The sequence below is a fragment of the Lipophrys pholis genome, assembly GCF_963383615.2.
Source record: "Lipophrys pholis genome assembly, chromosome: 15".
NCBI lineage: Eukaryota > Metazoa > Chordata > Actinopteri > Blenniiformes > Blenniidae > Lipophrys > Lipophrys pholis.
Genome location: NC_137642.1, coordinates 28950803 through 28977412, shown reverse-complemented (window position 1 = coordinate 28977412; position 26610 = coordinate 28950803). Strand labels below are relative to the sequence as shown.

Genomic DNA, 26610 nt, shown 5'->3' with positions numbered 1-26610 from the left:
CTGCATGTACCTCCTGCACCCCTCCCCTTTTCTCTTTCCTTGGAATATCCATTTATGTGTCAGTCTCTTTGAAGATCAGATTTCGTAAGGTATCTTTTTATCTATTTCATCACTTCACCCGTCGTCTTTTCTTCATGTCCGGCACTGTCGGGGATTTTTCTGCCATATGCTTCCGATGCCTATCGCAGGGTTAGCCCTCAATGAGCCATAAAGGACGGAAGGGAAGGATGAGTGAGTGTTCGGGAGCAGCAGTATCCGGGGCAGTGATCCTGGAGGAACCCGAGGCTCCAGGGGCCTCCGGAGGCCGAGGAGAGGGCCCGGCCCAGGACCCGGGTCCCCTACGATGTGCAGTGTGGCCTCGCCAGCAGACTTGGCTGTGTGTGGTCCCTCTACTCATTGGTTTCATTGGCCTTGGATTGAGCTTGATGCTGCTCAAATGGATTGTAGTTGGTACAGTGCGGGATTATGTGCCAACAGATTTGGTGGATGCTAATCGAATAGGCCAAGATCCTATTTTCCTTTCTAAGCCAAGCGGGATTCCCAAAGGTCCTGAGACAACCACCACAACAACGTCCACTCCTACAGTTGTTGGCGGGAACCCCACACAGAGAACTGCAACTGTGACAAAGGATAGAACTCGCGGCACTACCACTACCACTGCCGTGAACCCCAGAGCTGGTGGGGCTTCAGGAAGTCAAGTTACCCTTCGGAATCCTGGAAATCATAACGGACGTGGACCTCCTACGACCACAGCAGCGCCACGGACGACCTTCATCATCAAATCTGCAACATCCAGCTCGTCTCCCTCCAATCCAACAGTCCTTCATGACTCTACGCAGATGTGGGCCGGGGATCATACTACTACTGAGGCAGTCTCCACCACGCTCGCCACGCGGACGCACGGCCACCGCAAAACACGTAAGTTTCCCACCTACTCTGCTACTGTTTGCTTCCAGCTCGTTGGCGTGTTGAGCTGTGTGTCAAAGGTTCACCAATCGGCCGCCTCTCAGTACCATCAAGTATTATGTTTAAACTTCCATTTATTCAAGACAAAGTGAGGATTTCACCGTTTTCTCCAGACCAGTTGTTTGCCATTGATGGATGCAGCCATGCTGGTTTGGAAATTGTGCAGTTGACACTATTGTAGCGTGAATATTGTGGAAGAATGATCAATTGTATTGACTTGTACAGTAAGGCTATCTGAACTCTGCCGGGCTCGATAATCTGTGTCTTTGCTGCATCATGTGGTTAGTGGCTGGTAAGCAGGGCTGTGACATCCTGCTCAGAAACACTGGAAAGACCTAAAGATGCTTTCAGATGTGCCACATTGGGCAGGTTTGGTGTGGAAGTTGTTTTAATGTGTGGTGAGACTGAACCATGACTTCAGATGGAGGAAGATGGCCATGCTTTGTTGTCTTACATGTACTCTGTGTATCTTATGACACCACCAAGTCATACATAATTCAATATTTATGGTATGTTTTTCCATTTCTCCACCTTTTTGACAGTTTAAGTATTATTATGCGTGTTCATGGGCTACAGTGCTACAAGTCAGTGTCACTATGGTGTAATCAAGTGAACGCTCCCTCATATTTACACCATCTGGAGTCATTTAACAATGTGTTTATAGTGTCACATCTGAAGGCACACTCACTCAACTACCAGTTTGTTATTTACCTGCAACCTTGAATTTCCAAAGCCAATGGACAGATGTTGTTTCCATCCAGTGCGAATTGACACTTCACCTCAAACCCCCAATTTCCACGTTTCTCTTAAATCAAACAGCACGAGTGTTTTTAAAGAGGTTTGCCAGCAGATAAACAAGATCACTATTTGCAGCCTTTGAGTTCAAAAGAAATGTACTCCGATCCGTCCGTTAATGGCGCCGATGCTTCTGCGTGTTTTCACCATCTCCGTCCCTGATTGGAGTCATGCTAGTGCTCATGCTATTGATCGGTGGCACACACACACACAAACACACACACACACACACACACACGAACACGAACACACACACAAACACAAACACACACAAACACGAACACACACACACACACACACACACACACGAACACACACAAACACACACACAAACACACACACACACACACACACACGAACACGAACACACACACACAAACACAAACACACACACACACACACACACAAACACGAACACACACACACACACACACGAACACACACAAACACACACACACACACACACACACACACACACAAACACGAACACACACACACACGACAAATCTCTCTGCTCTCAAAATGGTGTCACATTATGTGCTGGATCTCCGTCTGCTTGTGGCGCTGCGTCTCTGATCCCAGCTCGGGCCAGACGTTGCTTCAGAATCACAGGAGTGGCTTTATTTTTAACAGTGTGACATCATGCGTTGTGATTATCAGGTTTCTCTCGTGTCTGGAGTGTGAGAAAATAATGTAAATCAGCTTGTGTTGTATGGATCTCTTCATTTTTCAGTATAAAAGTGACAGGTTTCATTTTCTGAGGTAATGTTAAAATGTGTGTGACTTAGTGACGGATCAATGCAGAAATTCCCCTTTTGTGTGCTACAAGTCCATGTTTCATGGAGCAAAAAGGCCTTGAGGATGTGACTGGGAATGTGTGAAGTACATGATGGTCAGTGCTCATTAAAAGATTGATAATTACTTGATGCCAATCATATATTAAATAACTGATAAGAACATTCACTCTGCTCCACCTGCTTTCGCTTAAGTCTGCAGAGCTGCAAGGGTGCAGCTGCTCCTTTTGTGTCCACGATAATGAAAAGGTCTGCAGATTACACCGGAGACCAGGGAACGTTCCCTCTGATAATTAGAAACATCAGGGAAAAAACTGTGTATCATTTCATTACCAGGAAGAAAAATAGGAGCTATTCATCATCATGCATTCATTAATTAATTAACCATTAAAAAAAGAATGCCATTTCTCCAGCAAGTGCTCATGAAAACCATTAAGCCCGGTTGATAGATATCCCAGGGAAAATGTCACTCCTTCCCCGGCTCGCCTGAGAAAGTTCTGCCACCACAGACTAGCCGACTCGTTGGATAATCCTAAACACCCTTCCCCCTCCCAACCCTTCTGTTCCACCACCCACATGCTGCTTTGGTTTGAAAAGGCCATCATTTTCACATTAACTATCCATTATGTGGAAATGTGTTATGTGCTATAACTGGATTGCCTGTGTTGGCTTGTGCTCAGAAATTGAGAGAATTTAAGTGCAGCAGACCAACTGTTATCAATAATGTCCCCATTACTCTCAAAATTAAAAGTGACATAGATTTCATCCCACACTGGGCTGTGATGCTGCCACTCGTCCTCTCAGGGAACCAAACAGGAACGTCCATGTCGTGCAAAAGAAAAATCCACCCGATGTCCCTAATGAGACAAATCACACCACTTTGGAGAAGCCAGCATGTTTCCGTCCATCCATCCATCCGTCCGTCCATCCGTCCGTCCGTCCATCCGTCCGTCCGTCCATCCGTCCGTCCGTCCATCCGTCCGTCCGTCCATCCGTCCGTCCGTCCATCCGTCCGTCCGTCCGTCCATCCATCCATCCATCCATCCATCCCAGCCCCTCTTGCAATTGAAATTGCTGCATCTCCAATAATGACAATAACAATTAGAATGTGATCACATTTCAGTCCATTTAGAAATCAAAATCATTTTTCTTTCGTACCAAACAAACATATATCAGCATGAATATCAATGAAATACCAGGCAAACCACTGTGGCAGTAAAATCTCAGAGTAAAGGTTAGACTCGAATGGAAACTCTGCCTTACATTTATCTTAAGACACTTTTGAAAAGTGTGTCTTGGAGACTGACTTGAAAGCCGACACGGAGCTTGTCAGCCGTTGTTTGAAGTGCAGAAAGTGAATGAATGAATGGCACTTGTAGCCCCTGAAGCCCCGCTGTTGTAAGAGCTGTGGAGCTATCTGAAGGCTTCCTGGCTCGTCTGGTCTGTCAGAAACATCCAGATTGGAAGACCATGAGAAGATGTGACGCTTCTAGCAAATGTCACTTTGTAAAAAAAAGATTGTCATACAGAATCTGATGAAATCTTGGATCATATCGACTCAATAAGCTGCAGAAGCAGAATAAAGCAAGATACACTGGAGAGATGATGCTGTTCTGGGGAGCTGAGACCCCCCCCCCCCCCCCCCCCCCCCCCCCCCAGTGTGAGGCGAGGCTCAGTGATAATACCACAGAGGGGATGTGAACTGCTGATCAGATCTGACCCCGACTTAATTCTTCGTTCTAAGCACAAATCTTAGGGTGAGAGGCCGGAAGGCTTTCTTGGATGGTTTTGCTACTGAGAGTCTCGTTTTGAATTGAAATCAAATACAAAGATGCAGAAACAAATCTATGAATAGGAATATATCCAGTCTATGTTTTTTCATGACATTCTATCAGGCTGATGTAACTGAGAGGCACTGAGCTGAGTCCAGTTGGTCCTGGAAGACGGGCAGGCTGCGCTCGGCTGGACCCATCATGAGACTAACAAGTTTAGCCTCCACATGGCAGCGTCTTGAAAACGTTGTCATATGTTTGTTTTTGTAATGAAAGCACACAGAACACAACACTATGAACCTCTCTGGCCGCGGTGCAGCAGCAGCACCAGGGTGCAGCAGCAGCACCAGGGTGCAGCAGCAGCAGCAGGGTTCAGCAGCAGCAGGGTGCAGCAGCAGCAGCACCAGGGTGCAGCAGCAGCATCAGGGTGCAGCAGCAGCAGGGAGCAGCAGCAGCACCAGGGTGCAGCAGCAGCACCACCAGGGTGCAGCAGCAGGGAGCAGCAGCAGCACCAGGGTGCAGCAGCAGGGAGCAGCAGCAGCAGGGAGCAGCAGCAGCACCAGGGTGCAGCAGCAGCAGCAGGGTGCAGCAGCAGCAGGGAGCAGCAGCAGCATCAGGGTGCAGCAGGGAGCAGCAGCAGCACCAGGGTGCAGCAGCAGCAGCAGGGTGCAACAGCAGCACCAGGGTGCAGCAGCAGCATCAGGGTGCAGCAGCAGCAGGGAGCAGCAGCAGCATCAGGGTGCAGCAGGGAGCAGCAGCAGCACCAGGGTGCAGCAGCAGCACCAGGGTGCAGCAGCAGCAGCAGGGAGCAGCAGCAGCACCAGGGAGCAGCAGCAGCAGCAGGGAGCAGCAGCAGCAGCAGAGCCCGAGTGGGTTCACCTTCTCAGGCATCCTCAGTGGCTTCCAGTAAACAGACGAAACACAAGGAAAGTTTGGTGTTTCCACTCGTCTCTGAGGGGTAACATGGAGCGCAGGAATGACTGCGTAGTGAGTGTGAGGGACAAAACAGATAAAGTCTTCTAAATCCCAACACAGTTTCCGTGTGTGTGTTGTAAGATGCAGTTTATCAGACATCAGACGACGGTTTTCAATTCTTCATTACCACATGATCAGCACAGCCGAGGCTTCCAGTCCCAGACTCTTTGGTCTTTGTCTCTGAGCCACTCAGCAGGATTAGGTTCCTGTCAGACAGTGGCCATGAAACCTAAATCCAGATTAACAGCCCATCACCACCACTGTGGATGCAACAGCATTACATCTGCCCACCTATCAGTCACACTCTCTGCATGGGCTTCCAAACAGCTACCTGACTGCCGCGGGATTGTTTTGATGTATAGTCTGTGGCAGGATGTGTTTTATTAAATGATGGCGAGGTGACATGTTTAAGACGGCGTTTTCTCTCCGCTGTGTTTCAGGATACCTCAAGGGTACACTGAGGAAGCCTGGGGAAAGAGTTTACGCTTAAATTAACAGCACAGACCTGACAACCGCCGAAAGTAAAGTGGTGTTTATTGCTGCTTTCTGTGACAACGGCGTAATGCGGGGAGGTTGTATCCAGTGTCTCTGACATGTCAGGCTCACTGGTGTGTGTTCAGAAAATTAAAACCACGTCACAAATGCAAAGAGAAATGTCAGATCTGGCATGACGGTGAAAAGAAGCTGATCTGACAGGCACAAGGCATCCGAAGTGACGAAATTTAAAAAAAAAAGTGCGTAAGGATGTTGAGGCACAGAAGACGACAAACTTTAAATACAGAAAGGAAAATATTAAACCTGCATACAGCCTCCTGCATACCGCCTCCTGCATACAACCTCCTGCATACAGCCTCCTGCATACAGCCTCCTGCATACAGCCTCCTGCATACAGCCTCCTGCATACAGCCTCCTGCATACAACCTCCTGCATACAACCTCCTGCATACCGCCTCCTGCATACCGCCTCCTGCATACAGCCTCCTGCATACAGCCTCCTCCAGCAGGTTTTATCATCTTTATCAGCAGTGTCAGACACATATCTATTTCTAAACCAAATAATTAGTACGGAACACTACCGACAGTCTCAACATGAAGTCAATGTCAATGAAACCTTCTGGTGTAAAATACAGTTTAAAAAAACCAACTCCCTCTGCAGCAGGTAGCATTGAGGCTAATGCTAGTTTAGCAGCCAAACTCTGGCGGTGCAGTGGTTTCCAGCGCTGCATCACAGCATCAGGATCCCAGGCTCGTTCATGGTCATGTTTAGTCCAGTTACCTATGAAAGGAGAAGAATCTCTCAGTTGGTTAGGTACTGGGTCTGAACGAGTGTTTCTCTGTCGTGTCCATCCTGGACTGGTGAACCAGAACAGGCCCAACCCTGCACATGGAGGATCAGCTCCAGCAGCCGGGTTCCACCGTCGTCTGTTCAGCTCCTTCCTAAAACCTACAAATTGACTTTGTCTTTCATCAGCGCCGGCCAATATTAACCCAACCACTCCACATGTTTGTGTTCCACTAATCATCTCACAGGCACAGCGTTTAGGTTTTAAACCAGATTTTAGGTTTTAACCAGATTGGAGCGTTTACGATCTTTACACTTGGATTAGTTCTCTGGAAGCTGCTTAGTAACAAGTTCCCAGTGGCTTTTTGGTTTTTCTCCCAATGCATGCACCCGTACACAGTACACACCAAATACTGGGCCTTCATGCATCCAGGACATGTCAGTCAACTGAGAGAGGACAGTTGCATCATTTTCTTATTGATTTCTTACATCTGGACATTTTAGGACAAAGCTTTCTGAGGAATGTAACATATTGATGAAATCTAAATCAAATACAGGATTACTGTGATGTACTTCTATCCCTCCTTTATGTGTTATGAAAGACAATGTTTCTGAGGTGTGAAATCTAATGTCTCTAATGTCTGCAGGCCAGAGCGAGATGTTCAGGCTGCACAGTCAGCAGATTTAATACCACTTTTACATTTCCTGAGGAAAGATCCAGCATCAAGTAACAGTGGGCCGGAATTCATTTTCATTTGATCATATAACTTGTTCAAAGTGCACTTTACTCCCAACTACTGCTTCCCTTCATAGAGCCGTTTGAATTGTTGCTGCATTGTTAGTTTGAGTTACTAAAAGCACACATGTGCACACAGAGCAGAGAACAATGAGGTCAACACTGGGAGGACACGGACATTCTAGTGGACAGACCACCAAGCTGGATTGTTATTATGGTGACTGTCAAAATAAAAGTACCAAGTCCATGTGACAGCCCATGGGTTGTGTTTTTTTGGATCTTTATTTCAAACATTTTAAGATAAAAGCCAATGAAACAATAATGGTAGTACAAATAATACTATGAGAAAAAACAAATATAAAAATAATATTATTAATAATCAGAACAACAATCATGATAACAACAATACAAATACTACTACTACTACTACTACTACTACTAGTAATATTGTATATTTTCTGTAAAAAAATGAGTAGGTTTTTCTCTCATTTCTACAGAGATACAGAATTTTCAGAAAGTTGTCTTCAGTGGCTCAAACTCAAACCAAAACTCTCCAGAAGTCTTACATTTCCACTGGACCAGGGGCCAAAATGTCAAATGCATTTTGCTGGACTGTTAAAGCCAGAGGACCATGAGAAAACCCCACAAATTCTATCATATAAGAGTAATAAATAGTTTTGCTAAATGATATATTACAATAAATCCCCCTCTTCCCCTGGGATTTCCACCAATGACTGAATACGTTTCAGTCCTAATGTACCCTGCAGCGGTCTTCACAAGGGCTTTATAATGAAAGAAAAAACAATATTTCCACTGGTTCCCCTCATTCATCTAAATGATAAATGCCCGGCTTCCTTCGTGCTCCACTTTGTCTCTGTGCCGGGAAAACATCCGACCAAACACAACTGGCTCCTAAAAGATCAAAGCTTTTTCTTTTCATTTAGAACCCCCCCCCCCATGTGAGTTTCCTGCTGACGCAGTCTGCTGTCTGACCACGAACCCAACACATCAGAACGCTGTCATCTCACCCCGCGTTAGATTTTTAATTTGGCGGCGATGCCGTGCAAATCTAGCTTAACGTCACTTTGATTCACTCTGATGAAACGTCTTGCAGGAGAACGAGTGATCAAACTTTAATGACGCGAAAGAGAAACATGTTCAATATGTAGTTGGAAGTGTAAATAATTGAGGATGGTGAATTATCCCACGCTGAGCAATCCGCCTCACAGTGGGCGACAGCCTTCAGTCTGCAGGACAGGTGAGAGTGTCTCATCATGAAGACAAAACTTTGTCAACTTTGCCTCCCATCTTCTCCTTTTATCTGCCACGTCCAGATGATGAAGTACAAAGTGCTTAAATGCTGCCGCTAACTTCACAGGCACCTTTAATAATTCATGTGGGTTTAAGCTGCCTTGATTAGATGAGGCTTGTGCCATTTCATGGGAGCTGCCGGCAGAGCAGGTGACGCCTGCCGAGATGTAAGAGGAGCTAATTCCTTTGCTGCGATTCTGCGGCCCTGCGCCGGCTCTAAGGAGGAAGCTGCCAGCCGCCGGCTGACTGCTCCGACGTCCCCGTCCTCCGAGGTGTTAGAATCTGGATATCCAGAAGCTCCAGTTTGTTTAGTGTTCTGTGGGGGAATCGAGCTCCTGTGGCGACTCGTCTCATCCAGACACGATGTCTGGAACGAGTCTGAGGAGGAGAAAACTCCTGACATGGCCTGTTCACTGTGTTCTAATGCTGTATCCATAAAGACCACCAAGTAGGATTGTTATTGCAGTGACTGTCCAATTAAAACTCTGGAATAGTAACCGTGCAGGAAAATCCAATTTTCAAAGTTTAGCTCTACCTTTGTTCATGTTGTCAGTACATGTGAGGACTGTATTCATAATTCATTTGCTGGTATCCATCAATTTCATTCTGGCCATCCTGACTTCTGCAGCCCAGTTTGTAGAGGAGCTTCTAACTCTAGTGGTCCTTAATATTCCAATTATAATTACAATTTAAACTGCGGAAGTCAGCATGTAGTTTTTACAAGTTAATATACACGTCTTGATTTTCCTGTAAGATATTCCATAAAAACTGACAGAAAAAAGTCAAAAAGCTTGTCTTGTTTCCAAATGATCTATAATACATCAGAGGATATAGAACACACATTGATTTTGGGTGGGTGATAAATAAGTTATTCCTAAAGAGGAAAGTGATTTGCACAGGGTTCACCTTCACAGTTCACCTTTATTAAATCTGTCGGCGGGCCGACGGCAGCAAACCGTCGAGTACGAGTAATCGAGTAAATACCAGGCGCTGATGAGCTCAACCACAGCCAGCGGCTCATTTCGCTGGTGTATTTCAGAGGCGGTGAGTGGGCAGTTTACTGGTTTACAGTTTACCAGCAGTGCTGCTACCATGTACCAAGTAACGTATCATGTATCATAGCGTTTTGGTTTTTTTTACACCACAAATCTAGATCATACAGTTGATGGAAGTGACGAGTTCTGACAAGCGGCTGTGTCTCACTCAACACAACAGCACTTGTGCATCAGGAGTTTTCCTCATGATGTAGCTGAACGTCAGCGGCTTCATTTTGCAGAGGACAAACAGCAGAGTCCCTTCCTGCAGTAACTGCAGCAAAAGTATCTTTGAGGTACTTAATATGTTTTTTGTCTCAGAAATATGTACATAAACCACAGAGTCGATAGCTGTTCATTTCCTCATGCCGTGTTTTTGTGAATGGTAATTACATAGCTGTGAAAGTTACTTTCCCTTTTTTGTAAGGCGTTGGATGTATATATATATATATATATATATATATATATATATATATATATATATATATATATATATATATATATATATATATATATGCCTCAACAGGAGCAACACATAAACAAACATCCATTTGTAAAATGTATTTTCCACCCACTGTGTGCCGACTATCTCGATGGCTTTCCTTATTAATACGGTCATTATGTCTTAACTCTACATCGAGTCCCTAAAGAGACAGAGACGGGTGGGAATGTACCTTGATCAATTTGCCGGCCTCCATATGTGGACATTAACTTCTGTCCGTAAAGCCGAGTGACATGGTTTGACCTCTCATGCGTCAGGCACCAAATATTGTGCGGTGATGAATGGTGTGAAGGAAAGTCTGTCTGCCTGCCTCCTGCTCATTATGCTGCTGGCACCTGGCAGTAAACAATACCATTAGAGAAGATAAAATGCTGGCTCGTGATTATTTAACCTGGGTGAGCACAGCGCTCACAGGGAGCCCCACAGTTCAGGCCAGATCCACTTCTTGTCTCATATGATTTCTTTCATTAGCCCGGCTGTGTGATTGAATGTTTTTCCCTCCTCTGCACTGCGACCCCCCCACTTCTCTCAAGGTCAGAACTTCTGATTCATATTACCTGCAGTCCTGCTGCTGGGGTTGGCCGGACCGGGCTCACTGTCATTAGAGATGCTCTGCACGCTCTGGAAAGTTACTTTGGGAGTTGTTCAGGTTGGAAGTGAATCAGAGGCTGTTCTATCATCTTCTGTTTGCAAAATGTTCTGTACAAGTTTGAATCTTTTCTCCAGCATGTTAGGGAAACATTTTCAGAGGAGTACAAGTCAATTAATACCTGCTATATTTATTCTTTGTTCTGTTTTCAGTTAAATCTGCTGATTACCAGAAGTCAGTATATTTCATGGAATGTATTTTTATCACAAGCATGTCCAGTTTAGGAAGAAAAGCCCTCTAAGGGGCTGTGTTTGAATTACAGTGAACAGATTGTTGCATATAAATCTGATTTTAAATCATATTTGGAAAAACAAATTCCAAAATAAATTAACTCCAGCATCATGTGATTGCCTCAAACTAATCCGATATCATTCAGTGGCACATTTTTCTTTTTTGCATAATATGAGGCACCTTCGCCCTCCTCTCCCCTGCTCAGAATATTGATCTTGTGATGGTATCCAGGTCTTTTGCCACTCAGCACTTTAGCAGGCGGCCCTCTGAGTAAACGGTCCTGCATATGGGCGTCGGGTTCTGATTATCCCGAGCTTGCTGCATTTTGCTGTGGTTATTTTTAGCTTCAAAGATTGTTGCCAGCTTCTCTCTGGGAGGCTGTGCGGAGCTGGCTGCTCTGGCGGAGGCCTTGGAGCCTGACAGCACTGGAGGAAATAGAACAAAGAGGCGTGGAGGAGACAGTCGAGACAGCGACTTTAGTGTCAGAGGAAGACGGTTTTATTTTGGAAACACTACAGTTTGGGAGGATTTAGGATGTTAAGCTCAGCGAGAAATAATTTCCTGTGTTAAGTTTAGTTATTATGGAGATGATTCCATTGCACTGGATCTTATTATACTAAGGAACAGCAGTTGGAAACCTCAAGAATACGAGTGAGGGGAATTACGGGCGTTTTCACACCAAAGGGTATCAAACTGCAAAGTGATCAAACGGAAGTTATTGTGTTAAGTTTGGGACGCGTTCGTATTTTTTCTGAATTGATCCAATCGACAACTGGCCAAGCTTCATGTTGCCAGGACTACAGAGTAAAATGACATTGTGATGTTTCCATGGCAACAGAGCACGATGAAATGCATCCAGCTTGTTTTCGTGGCTGCACGACTGACGTTACGCTGCTAGTCCAAGACATATATATGACTGTCCCGGTGGGTTTTCATGGTCGCATCGTCACGAAGCTATTGGACAGAACATTGTGTTGACTGCAGTGGTTGGTCTTTTCCATGTTTCATCATATGTGATATTTTGCTGCAACAAAACTCCTGAGTGCTTTTTATCTCAAGATTGTAAATAAAGGAGGCAGTTGCTTCTATTGCTACACTTTATATTGTGTATTTCTTATCACCTGAATATCAACATGTACAAAATCCATGTTGAACACTCAGAGTAGTTGCATTTCAATGAAAACAGCAAATAATCATGTCGAAATCACATGAAAAGGATGATGAACTAATTCAAAAATCATAATCAATGGATTGAGAGGCCTGATTATTTTATACCTGATGTCCACGGAGCAGAGGTCAGAAACACAAGAATGAAGTCACAACAAACTTGCTTTTCTTCTGTAATGCTGAAAACTGCATTCTGTCATCTTTTTCCCACAGATGATCGTCTTTGTACACGCCGGGGTTTTAGAATCTCCCTACTCTGGGACCTGCGTTTAACAAATATATTTTCACGCTTCTAAAACGCTGCCTCGTGTGGATGATCGGCCAAAAGCGGCTCGTTTACGTGAACCGGCGTTCTCGTTTGGACGGCCCCTTAGGCTTCGATAACAACAGTCTGACAATGTGGTCTGCTTCCATGACAGAAACATTAAAACGATATAGTTTCTATGTTGGTCCACCAGTTGGCGCTGTGGGCATTCTAGTGGACAGACCACCAAGTTGGATTGTTATTATGGTGACTGTCGAAATAAAAGTACCAAGTCTAGGAAAACATGGACTGGGAGTCATGACACCACAGAGGAAACTTTGTTCTGATTGGCTCTACTGAGCATGTGCAGAACCATTGAGGTTGTAGTGTGTGTGCTCAGCTGTTCACTTGAACTCATTGCTGCATAAACAGGCCTTGAAAATGCTCAGAACAAATCGCATACAGAAAACATCACAAGCACATACACATCAACATCATCTACAGAAGTGTTTGTATTCACTGCAAATCGTTGAGCACTGGTTGGTACAGACTGTGGGTGCTTTCACACCGGACCAGGAAACGACTGGACCTCTTCACACCCTGCCACACAATACCTGAAACTCATCTGGGTTGATTCAGAGCTGGAACCCAACCAAACGTTAGTGGTCATGTAAACACCCAGGAATCGACAGAATGCTTTCCAGAAGGTGGGGGTGGGGGGTACAACTCACTCCCATGCATAGACATGACCAAACAGACCCCAGCCCTGTGAGCTGTGCCCCTGGAGCAGAGGATTCACTTCTTTCTGTTTCAGTGTCAGCAGTTTCAGCTCAATGACCACGTCTCCGTCACAGTGATTCACGTTTCATCACAAGATACTTCATGTGGGATTAATGGTCTAATCACCCAATCTATAAATCACAAGATCGACTATCACAACATCCAGGAAACCGAAACCTTAAAACAAGCAAATATTGGCCACCTGGGTGATTAGGTTTGTCTGTTAGATCATGTTTTTATATGTCTGCATGCTTCATTTCTTCCCATTCTGACCTCGGGACACTGACAGCCGCCTCAGCCTGACTTTCTGTGACCAGCCTGCAGAACTGCTGCCCTGTCTGTCTGCATGTGTCTGGAAAGCTCACATATCAGGCGGATCGTTTTTGACTTTCTTATGCCTGTGTGACTCAGGATTTCAGGAACAAGGAAAAAAAACATGTGACAACAATCCAATATTCACTGTGCATAGTGCTGAGTAGCACTCCTGTAAGCAATGCAGAGCCAGCAGCAGAGACAAGGAAAGTGATGGGGTTGAATAAAAAGCTAAAGGAGAGGAAGATTAGGGAAAGAAATGAGTGAAGCCAAACAGGAGGAAAATATGATAAAGAAATGGAAGACGTGCCCTGAGTGTGCAGGAACTAAATGCAGAATCCTTTCAGCCGGCAGCCGCCGCCTCCCATCCATCGAGCTACAGTGACTTCTCCCTTCATTCTGCCTCTATCTTCTCCACTCGGCCCACTCAGTTCATTTACATTTACATTACACCCAGCTGGAGTTGATTTGGTGGCGAGTGATAGATGGCGAGGTTCTGATGCTGTTTATAGAAATGGGCTCAGGGGGCCAGCAGTGTCAGCTGTTTGCCGAGTGGCGACTGCAGGCTGATACAATACGCCGCGCTCGTTAGCGGCTAAATTGCAAGTTGGGGCAGTAGCTCACATTGATGGAAAATGAGATTTTATATCTGCTGCATGTCGCAGTAAGCTGACAATGAACACATCTGCAACGGCAAATCCAAACTACTAGATGGTTCCAGGGTTCTTGTCTCATCACACATTCAGTGTTTAACCCACCTCCACTTCCTTCTATCTGGTGGACCAATCTTCCCTGTTTGCTAATCTGCCATACATCTTCATGAGGGATTACTGAGACCATCCATCCATGTAACACAGGCAGCAGTTACCAGCTGGACCCGGCCTGTGGTGTTTGGTGACCCTCCAGGTCTCGGCACATAGAGAAAACAGCCTTGATGTTGTTACTGAAGACCATCAGCTTGGCCTCAAGGTTTCAGCCTCTCAATCTCCATACTGGGTTTAGCAGAAGAAGATCCAACTTCACCACCTGTGACTTTCACATCTGTCAAAGTCAACATCGGTAGAAATCCCGCCATTGAAAAGGTAAAAGAAGCTACAACTTCAAGGTCTTCATAATCCAAAGTGATGGCTGGTGTTGTTGGTTCTCCTAACCTTAGTCTTGCTCCTTTCAGAATAAGAGCATGAAAGTTTCCATTCCCATTTACTCTGCTGGATAAAGCTGTGCTGTGGTGGTCTGACGGTCGTCCCAGGATGCACTCTGTCGTTAAACTTGTATAAAATGAAAATGAAGCGAGGGAAAGGTAAATAGATGGAGGATGATTTGCAGAGTTGGTGAAAAGAGGCCAGACAGGCCTTATCCAGACCAGATTAACATCACCGGGTGACTGTGACACCAAAACGACCTAACCTCACATTTAGAAAGCAATGCTGTCAGAACAGGGCTTTTTTTGTATTACCAGATGGTCATGAGGAAATAAAAAAATAATCCTCCATCCAGTGAACGCTAGCACATTATCACGGCTGCCTGCAGGCGGGTTGAGCGTTTGAGCGGTGCACTGCTAACGTGGATGAATGTTTCCATCCAGGTAAAAGAAGCCTCTTCTCAGTCCATGAATCTGTGTGACACTTTGTGAAACACACATATTTAACACACCTTCATGCACACAATGTTGAAATCTCTTGCAGGGCAGTATGGGGGTGTAGTGGGCAGCACTGCCAGCTCACAGCAACAAGGCTCCTGGTTTGAAACTGCTGCATTAAATGAAATGAAAACACTTGAATCATTGTGTGATTCCTGAGCTTTAGGAAACATGTTGATTTGAAGATTTTTTTTATTTTCTCACACTAAGTATTCTGCTTCTGTTGTGTTCTCAGTTTAATTCTCAATGTGTTCATTTAATGAGGACTTCTCAGGAGATTGAAGTTTCTACTTGTTTGGTGTGACATCTTGAGGAAGTGTTCTAGAGTCAGCCGGCGTCTGAAAGCAGGAGTCGCCAGCCTCTTATTTCTTCACATGTCGAGTAAATGAAGATGAAGGACTGAGGAGGATGCAGTGCGACAGAGAGCAAGAATGTGTTCATAAACGAAACGATGGCAACAGAGAGGCCAGTGAACCAACACAGCCATGGAGCCAGACATTTACTGGATCCAGGGATCCGATGTCGGTCTCAGGTTGCTAGAGAATTTCCCAGAATGCTCGTTGAGCAGTGAGGCCACAGCCCAGGCTCCTTTCCAGGCCACTGACACTTAAATACCACGTTTTCACACACAGCTTCTCTTGTACAATGAAGTTTGCTGTCAGCAGATCGTACCATGAAAACACTACGATGCACAATAATAGAGCGTCATCAGTGTGCGGCGTCCGTTCAGGAAAAAAGAAACGAACAAAACATGAACGGAGCCTCGCGTTTATGTTTGGAGAGAAATCCCCAGACAGTTTTACTACGTCACTTCATCCTGCAATTTTATTGGTTGGTCAGTCCGTCACCACTGATATCTGGCACCATCAGGATTTTATCGCAGGTTGTCTTTGGTTGCCAGGAGAACGTCCACCTTGAAACGGTTTCATGCAGCTTAGAACCAAAGATGTAGAGCCGAGACCTAAGAAATCTTCACATTATCTCTCGTCTGGGACGGCCAGAGATCTCATTGTGTAGCGAGCCTCATCAGGACGGGTTAGGGTTAGGGTTAGGGTTAGGGTTAGGACACGGCCAAAGTGCTCTGGGGACTGCTCAACGCTACAGCAGTGAAATCCATTTACCATTCAAGATGCAGCCTCCACACAGAAAGGCCCAGCTGGCGCTTGAGCCCGGGTCCTCTCCACTGTGAGGCGAACCACTGCTCCACTGTACGGCCCTCTGGTCAGACAACAGAAGCCAGTTCAGATCCATGTTAATGTTAACGTTATAGTTAAGGTTAAGGTTCCGGTTCAGGTTCCGGTTCCAGTTCCGGTTCCGGTTCAGGTTAAGGTTAAGGTTCAGGTTAAAGTTCAGGTTAAGTTTCAGGTTGACGTTCAGGTTCAGGTTGGCGTTCAGGTTAAGGTTCAACAAGTTTGGGTGTTAATTTGAGCGTTTCAGTTCCAGAGGGAGAAGGACTCTGGGGACATTAAAAACTTGAGGATGGTCCACGTCAGCTTGGCTTTGTTCAGGTGTTCAGGCGGTGTTCAGGCGGTGTTCAGGCGGTGTTCAGGCGGTGTTCAGGCGGTGTTCAGGCGTGTTTGGGTGTTACTTCATATGCTCGTTCATACACGCTGTGCTGATACTTCCTGGTGTGATTCTGTTGGGTTGGTATTCTGCTCAGGACGAGCTGTGGTCAGTGTTTCACCAGCAGAACTCTCCAGAACCGGTGACAGGCCTTCCTGCACATTAGCACCTCCTCATACGCCAACACGCTTAACAAATGTATAACCATGCATCCAGCTGCGTGCGTGCCTCCAGCCGCTTAATTCATCATTTATTCAAGTATGCAGCTCTACAACATATGTTGAGACAACTAGAGGACTGATCCTCTCTGGTTAAGGTTAAGGAGCGACTGTGGTTCTGATGTGAAAATCGTATTAATTCTGTGTGATGTTCCTGCTCCGCCTGACCCTTGCTCTCCGGTTCTATTGTGCCTCGCTCTGAATATGGAGCACCGGTGGTGGAACTAATTGTTAGCTTCAAGTCAACCGTGCACCACCTAATCATCTCATTTGAGAGTAATTGAGCACGCTGGTGGTGGCGAGATGCACACCATCGCAGGATAATGTTGGATAATGAAAACGGATCAAGAAAAACAGTCTCTACATCACATTCTGAAAATGCTAGCTATGCTAACTTGAGTTCTCACCGCGTAGGCGTAGTTCATCCCGTTGTGTCGGGAAGTGCAGGAAATGCACATTGGAAAATCTGTTTCCCCTCTGAGACGTTTCTATATGATTGTGTTCCAGTATAAAGCAGCTTCCTGAGGCAGTGGAAGAAGAACAGCTCCAGTGACGTCACCAATTCATCTAAAGTATTTCTACTGTGTTGTACTATATTTACTCTGTATGTGTAGAAATAGATTCCTTGGTCATTTTAGCGTGTGTGTTTGTTTCTGTGGTGACGCTGCCTTGCTGGTTGTGTCCTGCCGTGTGGACTGACGTCAGGGACGTCCCCGGCTGGTGACCTTATGACCTCCCAGGTGCAGACCTTCACACTGCGGTGTGGTGGTGACGCCTCCCGGCTTTGACTCTTGGCTTCTGGCCTTTTGTTCTGCAGTTTGAATTAGAGATGCACTGATACCAGTATGGAATTTAATAAGTGCTGGTATCGGTACGGCAAGGAGCTGAAGGTTCTTTAAAAAGCTGGTATTGGTGCGTCCCTGATATATAAATATATATTCCTGTGTATGTGTGAGCTGTATCAGGTTCTCCAGGTTCCTGCCACAGACCAGCCACGGGCCTCAGGTTGTCGGGATCTAAAGCTGCGAATGTATTTGTAGTTTTCTGTCTCTTTGCGCTGTGATGGACAGGATGTCCACTGCCTCCCCCCATCGGCTGGGCTCGACTCCAGCTCTTAGAAAACCCACCTTTCATCAGGCATTTTACAAGATGGATGGAGTTTCTTTTACAAATATTATTATTGCTGTTTTCCAGTAGGAATCCAATTGTGACGCGTGGTTTAGATGTGAAGAGATGAACACATCAGAGTCATGAGCTGTCAACACGCCGTCCGCCGCTTGTCACTGCTGACTGATGTTCAACGCCAGCTCTCACTCTCTCAGCCGCTCTGGTTCACAAATCTCTCACACACACACACACACACACACACACACACACACACACACACACACACACACACACACACACACACACACACACACACACACATGCGGGCGTGGCGCTCCTGGCTTGACGCCCTCGGAGGAAGACGGACAGGCTGCAGCTGTCAGCGAGGACGGAGGGACAGCGACTCGTCATCTCACTTCAAATAATGAACCACATGTGAAGCTTCAGCTCAGCTCCAATTAGATCACAGGATAATTATCTCAGTACAAGTCACTCAACCCCGTCGGGGTGTGAACAGGCTTCGGACCACGTCCACTACAATAGTAGCTGCTCACAGCTTTTGCTTTACGGACGCTGTCATGTCCTAAAGAGAAGAGGGAAAAGACGGGTGGCAGGTCCACGTCTTCTATGTCCACCATCTCTTCTCATACCTGTCACTCCTCCCACTGTGTTTGCTTCCTCATTAGCTCCGCCCCTGATGGCGGTGGCTGTGTCTCCTTCAGCGTCTGTGTACGTCTTGTGTCTTTGACAGTGTTGGAAGCACCACCCCCCCCACTGTCTTCAGCCTATTGTAGGGGAAGGGGCCTCGACACTCAAGAAACAAAATACCATTTGATAAGGTCATTTAAGCAAATCATGAGAAACTGTTGAGATCAAGTTCGTATTGGTGCTTGAAGGAAAGATGCTTAGTTTTCTTCCAGATGTTTTACCCGTCTGAACTGAATCAGGAGGCGGAGCCAAGAGGGAACAGACGTGGACATAATGGCTGCTGGTGGTTTTACTTTCCTTTAAACTGATTTCTCTGGTTGTGGAAGAAATGGTTTTTTTTATTAATTCAATTCTTTCAGAAATGTGAACTTTAACCTCACAGCTCTCATCTGCTGGTGTGTTCTGTCCTCCTGAGCCTCTGTAGTGCTGCTTCACCCCCTCACCTCACAACCATCATCCATCCATCCATCCATCCATCCATCCATCCATCCATCCATCCATCCATCCTCGAGGCAAATGAACACTGCTAAAATATAAACTCTCTCAAAAGCCCCCAAAGTCTCACAATTATAAAGAACAACGACTCCTCACGTCCTCTAGGGGATCAGGTTTATATTCACCTGGGACGATGAGGTGTCTCCACTCAACCATTTAGGACCTTTTTAATTCACCGTTTCTGTGACGAGACAATACAAAAACCCATTGCTGACCAAGAATAATAATAAAAGCAAACCCCTAAATGAAAAAAACTCTACATTTTTCATCTCGGTTCTTCTACAACTTTTCTCTCTGATTGTCTCAATCATCATTGTCTGTCCGCCTCCACCGATCTGTCTCAAACTGCGTAATAGAGGCTCCAGCAGAACCAGGCTGACCTACATGAACGACAGACGCCTTGTGTCTATCTCTTTCCCATTAACGCTCCTCTGACATCTGGCAGCGAGCCCCGATGGAGCGCCACTACGCCCTCCTATAGATTATGTATTATCTCTTTGAAAGTACATTGCTTCTCTGTGCTGCCTGTCCTTTTAGATTCTTTTTTGCTGACACTGCAACATTAATTATAAATATACTACTTCTCTACGTTACGACATAATAGATCTGTAACTCTTCTGTATGTGAATGTATTTTCTCAGCAGTTCCACACACGCACTGTTCTTTTTGGACACACATGAGTAGAGAACATATAACTTACAAGCCATTTGTAGAATAATTTACGCGCCCACAATTTGTTCTGATTGTGTTATCTTCACTGGGAATAGACATCAGAGTTTTAGCATGTGACTCACATCACTCTGTATCTCATTCTGTGTTTTCAATGGTTTTAATGTCGTGAATGAAACCACTAATGCATTATTTTGTCGATGGATCTTAACAGTGGTTATTAAGAATTTTAGCAAGTCTTCAATCACTTGCAGCCACATGTGTGGTGGAGATATGTCGCACTACTTTTCCTGCACATCATCAGATAGCATGAAAGTCACATTGTATGATGTTTTGCTGTGAAACGATGAGTCATGCAATTTATTATAATGTCAAACACATTTTAATCCAGCGGCGGCATTTAGTCCAATAACATCTTGAGTGAGTCAGTCTGGTCAAATAGTGCCACAATAACTTTTAAATTTGAACTTGAAATGTTTTCTTGGTTGTAGCGCCGAGTATACGTGATGACGATGTCGATACTAAAACTATAGTTTACTATAGAAAAAAATGACTCCAATCTTAACATACAACCAATGTTGGTGAAACCATCTGGTGCAAAATAGAGTGAAATGACTGCATGGTGACATCTTAGTTCAGCGTCGTGATTTATTCTGTTGCTACCAGAAATGTCTTTGAAAATCATTGTCTTTGAAATTCTTAGTTTTCTCAGTGGTTCGACCCAATCGGAGCCTCTTGTGGCCGGTTTTGGACCATGAACCTGATGTTTGCCACCCCTGATAGAGACACTGTATAGTCGTAATTACAACCAAAACCTTTTCATCCATTTGCACATCAAGAAAGCCTCACGTTATTTTTGGTGCTTTAAATGTGAACATAAACATTTACAGCATGTTGCAGGTTGATCACCACAGATTTATGAATTGTTCGCTCCGATATCGGGATGCATGTCAACTCCTATGTCACCTGCTGTAGGTTCCTTCATTAAAGAGCTAAAATGCAAACAAATTCCATTTGAAGTGGGCGGGGCAGGAACAATTTCAAGGTAGAATACCTTTACTTTGCTTAATTGCACAACCCTGTTTCAACTTTTTCAAGATCATGTATTTAATGAGGTTCTCAAACATTCAAGGTCCAACAGTTTCAATAAAAACAAAGGGGATTCCTCAGTGTCTCTATAATCTAAATTCAAGGAGTTGCACGTCTCTATTGAGCCACAATTGTTAAATCTCATCCCAAATAAAGTGGATGACATGCAAAGCGTGCAGATTGACGGTGGGAGCGACGAGGTTTGTTGCAGAACAATGCTGAACTGGCCCGGGTCTCGCCGGACGTCACATCACACAGAGACCATTAACCTCATGAACAGGGCTTCAGTGGGATTACTGTGAGTTCACTACTGACCTCGTTCCCTTCCCCTCTCTCTTGCCTCTCCGGCTCCCTCTCTCGCCCCTCCTCCCTCCTGCTCTTAGTAATTGTATAATCACAAGGAGTTACAGCGCGTTGCAGATGTTTGTTTCCAGTCACGAAAGGCTTTCCGCTGCCTCGTCAGTGACTCTCGGAGCCTTAATCTGCCGTCCCTACATGCAAGGTATCATGACTTGCTCATTTGAAATAGAACGACTCCCAGTATTGAAGGACAATTTGTAAATCTGACGGTTGTTTGTGTCCACAGACCTCCTTCCCTTCTCCATTACATAACCGCCAGAACCGAGTCTCTTATTTATACTTGTCTCCAAACACAACATCAAGCTATGTGAAAGGTTAAAGGTGGTCAATTACAAACAAAAAAGAATGCTTTCCTCCATAAATGGCCCGCCTGTTTTAGAAACCACACTATGTCTGAATCACGTAGAATAACTGCATTTATTAAAATGTCAAACGCGCAGTGCAATTTGTGTCCTTTCTACTCCCTCAAATGGATTGTTGTCATTCCATCACAGCCATTCCATTTTAAACAGTGGGCTTATTGCATTGATGCGAGAGGCATCCGCCTAATTGTAGAGTGTTTAGGATAATAGCTTTAATTGCCTTTCGTCTGGATGTAAACTGACTGCAGCAGTGCTGCCGTTACAACCATGTGGTGGAACATTGCAAACGTGACGTGTTGTGGGCGGTGCGCTCTGCTGCAGCGGTTTGCAGACTGATGTTCAGTGACGAGGTTTGCATGTTCTCTCCCCGTACCCCCATTCGATGCCATGCTATTAGGTTGATTGACTCCTTTCACAATGGAATTGACAGATGACCTGTTGAATTTTGAGTCATTTGACAGCTCTGCTTTCAAACATAAGGCCCGCTGGTTAAAACCGGCCTGCAAGAGGCTCCAATCCGGCCGTCATGTAATCCTTACAGATTACATGTTACTGGTTGTAAATATGAGTGATTCTGTATTTCGTTGCTCATAATTGTTTTATCTCATGAACTTACTGTTTTACATGGTATCCTCTGTGTCGCATTAGATTTTTATTCTGTAGGTTGTTAACAGGAATAGCAGGAACGGGAGCAACGGCTTTCTTGGAATAGAAAAAGTGACGTCTTTAATTTATAGTCTAACTCGACTTTATCCTTGCATGTCAATACATTTTACTTAACGAGGAAGAAAATGAAATGAAGGTTTAATGTTTGGATTGAAACGTTTGTTCATTCCAGGTACATTGTTCAATTTAAGCAAATCTTCCGTCGACTGTATAGGATCAATCTATCCACACCTCTTTTCCCTCCTTCTTTAGATGCAGCCATCACTTCATCTTTTTACAACGTGCTTCCTTCTCTTGCCTGCCATTAAAAATAAGAGCCTATGCCATGTCACTGGTTGGAACTTGCTCTCACACTCATTTGAGTCCCAGATTCCCTCCAGCAACGAACATCCAAACACACATTAACCTTTACAGAAATGTCTCCTCCCTCGCTTTCATTCCCTCCATTCCTCTTCTTGCTGAGACTTTAATTTGCTGGATCTCCCCCTTTTTCCAATCACTGCTCCACATCCTGTTTTGCACCAGATAGAATCATTCTGAGCTGTGTTGATGGACGCCCTGCATGCAGAGGTGTGGTCCAGCTGTGGCTGTCTGCTCTCTGAGCGACCGAGTCGGGAAGCTGAACGCTGCAAATCCAAACGTTTAACAGTACACATCCATAGATAATCACATGCTCTGATATATAAGAGCTACTAATGAGGATGGGAAGACAGTGTTCATATTCCAAGTTGAAGAAAAGTTGATTAGAGACGTGTCATAACGATGTGCTGAGATGTCAGAGATTTTACTTGAAATGCAAAAACCATTTGTGTATTTCGGGCCCGTTTACACGACAATACTTTCAGTAGAAACTGGAAACTCTTGTGGCATTTTGTGAGTCTGTTTATACTGCAACGTTGCTCAGTCACTGAAAACGGCTGACAAGGGGGAATGTTTAGAGAACACACCAACTCCGTCCTATGGAAATGGGGAGAACACAACTTTTCTGAAATGCTTTGTACCACAGCCTTAATGAATAGTTCTTCTGGTTCTGCTCAAACAGGTGGACAATCAGAACAATGAGACTCCCAGTCCATGTTCTCCTGGGACTTAATAGTTTAATAGTTGAAACGCCCGGAGTGGCAATCTGCCCCCTCTATATGTCCACTATATATACACATATTCACCATTGTCAATAGAGCGTATTGTGTCTGATTGCTGCTCGTTGCCCTGATGTGTTTCACCTGTGTCTGAGTGTGTGATGGTCTTCACCTGGTGGCTGGGTCATATGTTGGCCATGTTCTTTGTGTCCTAGTTGTTTGTCTGTGTTCTGCTTTCCAGTGTCCCAGCGTTCACTGCAGTGATCATGGAGATTCTGTGTTTGTTGTTTGGATTTTTGGTTTCCGTGCTCCATTGAAAGGAGCTCCTCTTCCACCGATGTTTGATAAACCATGACAAGACTCCTATTTCTGCACTAGTGTGAGTGTGTGGTTGTGGTGATCTGTTTAAATGTTCTTGGTCTGGATAAAGTGGGTTTATTAGATTAATGATTGTTTGAAGAAAAACAAACATGCAGGTGCAACTGAAGCGTAATAAACTTACAGGCCAGAAAATCCCTATGGAGTCTCTCTTTTATATTACCTGCAGAACCGGCTGGCCCTCAGTGAAAGAGTTCACATTTTTTAACCCCAGGGGGATTGCTGCATCGAGGCTAGGTACAGATATTATCGTTTGACAGCCAGGAAGAGAAGCTCATTGAAGTGGAGTTTTAGAAATGTATCAGGGTTACAAGCTGAATAGAAAATGTAGTTACCAACTGTCGTCTTGGTCCGTTGTCACCAAACATTGTAAAGGATGTTTTACCTGCACGCATTTAGTAACACTCATTGCCCCAAAAACCACACAGGCGAGAAATGACTGAGGAGGTCTGTTGTGTGTTAATGGTGCGTGTATTCACGCAATGTTGGTAAGATTGGTTCTGCACTTTCACTGTATTGGTTGATTTGAGTCTTGAGAAAAAATACTTGGGCTGCACTCCCAGTTTAGTGTCATACTGTATGCTCCAGGCATGCACCTCACTGCCAAAGGTGTTTTCCATGTCAGTCATAATGCGAGCTAAACTGCACACACAAGGGAGATAAACACATTTCACTCCCAAAGCCATTGTTTATACTCGGCGTGTTTCATCGAGACTGTATGATTGAACAGGACCAATTAACAGCTCGACTTGACAAATCCCTTCAAGTTATGTCAGAAGCAATTTACTAAGGACTTGCACTGTCTAAAGCAGTACAGTATGCACAACCTATTTACAAGAGTAACTTGTCAACTTGCCTGAAGGAACCAGGATTTAATTACCAGAGCAGGGTTGTATGCGTGTTTGCCTGCTTTAAGTGAAGGATGTGAGTGGTGCTCCTCCAGTACTTAGGAGGTATTTTCATCCAATGGGCTCTGCCGGTGCAGCGCTGTGTCTCCCGTCACCTTCAGCTGCTCTTTATCTTCAGCTGTTGTCATTTTTCACTGTTTGACTAATATTCCCACAACAATATGAAGGCAGGGACAAATAAGCTACAGAGACTATCAATGTCTGCACTTAACCCTGTAAATGGTGTTGTCTGACTGAGTAGTCCGGTCGTTCTGCACTGAAGAGCCACTCGGGTACAAATCTATGAATGTATTTTGCTTGTTCTCACCGGATACCCATCGGCACTCTGTGTATGAATGCAACATTATGGGTGAACAAAACCCCTCAGAAACTCAGAAACAGTGTTTGTTTACATGACAGCATTTAAGGTGAAAACAGCGTTTTTGCATTTTCGTTCAGAAAAGTTTTGACTCGTTTTAAGTGTTTCTGCTGTGTTGTTAGTGTGTAAACATTGTTGTGTTACTGTGGCCTTAGAAAAGGGTTCACAGAAAATATACGTGATAATAAAGTCCTCAAAAAAGGTGTGGGGAGCCAGGGGAGAAAAGTATTTCACTACTGTAATAGCAGTGTCTCTGCTGAAGACATTTTTTTAAAGTGTTGAAAACAATCATGAACAACACCAAGGTTCCACATGATAGGAACCACATTGCACCTTGTACATTAATCTAAAACATAAACTCCTCTCACTGGTTTGCATAATCCGAAATAAAATCAAGCTCAAACATCTCAGCCTGGCATTTTAAAAAGCAGAATAAGAATCTTGGATCTTCTCTCATCTCTTTTCGATTGGCTCCATCTGACATCCCACTCTCATTACATTCCGGCTTGTTGCTTGGGGAGGTAAAGCTTTTCCATTAGGCTCTAAAGATATTATATCACTGGCTCTGTGCTTCTCCTCACCTCCACAGTCCTGCCTGCTCTGTCCTGTGGTCACTCTGTCCCCCGGCAGGCCGGGCCGGCTCGCCCCTCCGTCCAGGCCTCATTCAGACGAGCGGGGGGCCGGGGAATGATGGATGGCTGCTCCTCGGGCCCCTCTCCTTCCTATTCCCCCCGACCGCTCTCTGCTCATTGGCTTCCCGAGGCTCGGCTTTGCCGGTAATGGCTTGAAACATGATATGAGTCTAACCCGGTGTTTGCCGAGGGAGAGGGAAGGAGTCCCCGAGCCAGCCTGAGTAAAGCTTCAGTCTGACAGGCTAAAGCAGCGAGGGCTTCTGAAGTGAGCAACGTGCTGATTTACAATATGGGGTCCCTGGAGAGGCGACAGCAAGCAGTGCACCACACTGATCTGATCGCATTCAAGAGATGAAAGTTAATAAAACATATGAAGTATGAGCTGTTACAGCCTTTACCAGCTTTATTTAAGTTTTTAGGTTTTGCCATCCGGAGCTTTGTGCCGCGAATGGAGTAACAATATTCATACGTTGAGATCTACTGGAGAAAGCATCTTCTTTTCTGGATTTAGTGAATTCCTCACATTTGGGTTCATGCAGTCTCCAAATACAGCAAATTTGAGAACAAGCAGTCCAATGTATCTGAGGGGGAGCAGACATATGTCTGCAGGGCTAATCTATAATCTATGTACAGTGTCAGCATAAAGAAAACACAGTATTTTAACATGGTGACAGATTCAAACCAGGTGTTACATAAAAAATAGAAAGTATAGAGCATAGGCCTGCATTTGCATGAATACATTGGGGAAGTGATTTTGGTGCTTCAGTTAGCAGAAAATGTCTCGTACTTCCAACCAGAACCACTGCCACTTTGGTCCAATTTGAAAATCA

The 26610-nt window shown here is 45.0% G+C and overlaps 1 protein-coding gene across 1 annotated transcript in view; it reads left to right on the top strand.

Annotated features, from left to right (window-relative positions):
• Positions 1-200: 200 nt before the first annotated feature.
• LOC308120697 (uncharacterized protein) overlaps positions 201-26610 on the top strand; it is a gene marked incomplete at both ends in the record, with an annotated part of 352259 nt that continues 325849 nt past the window's right edge. The window contains one exon of the mRNA XM_080481466.1: positions 201-918. Coding sequence (XP_080337592.1) covers positions 201-918 — 718 coding nt within the window. The remainder of the gene's footprint in view (positions 919-26610) is intronic.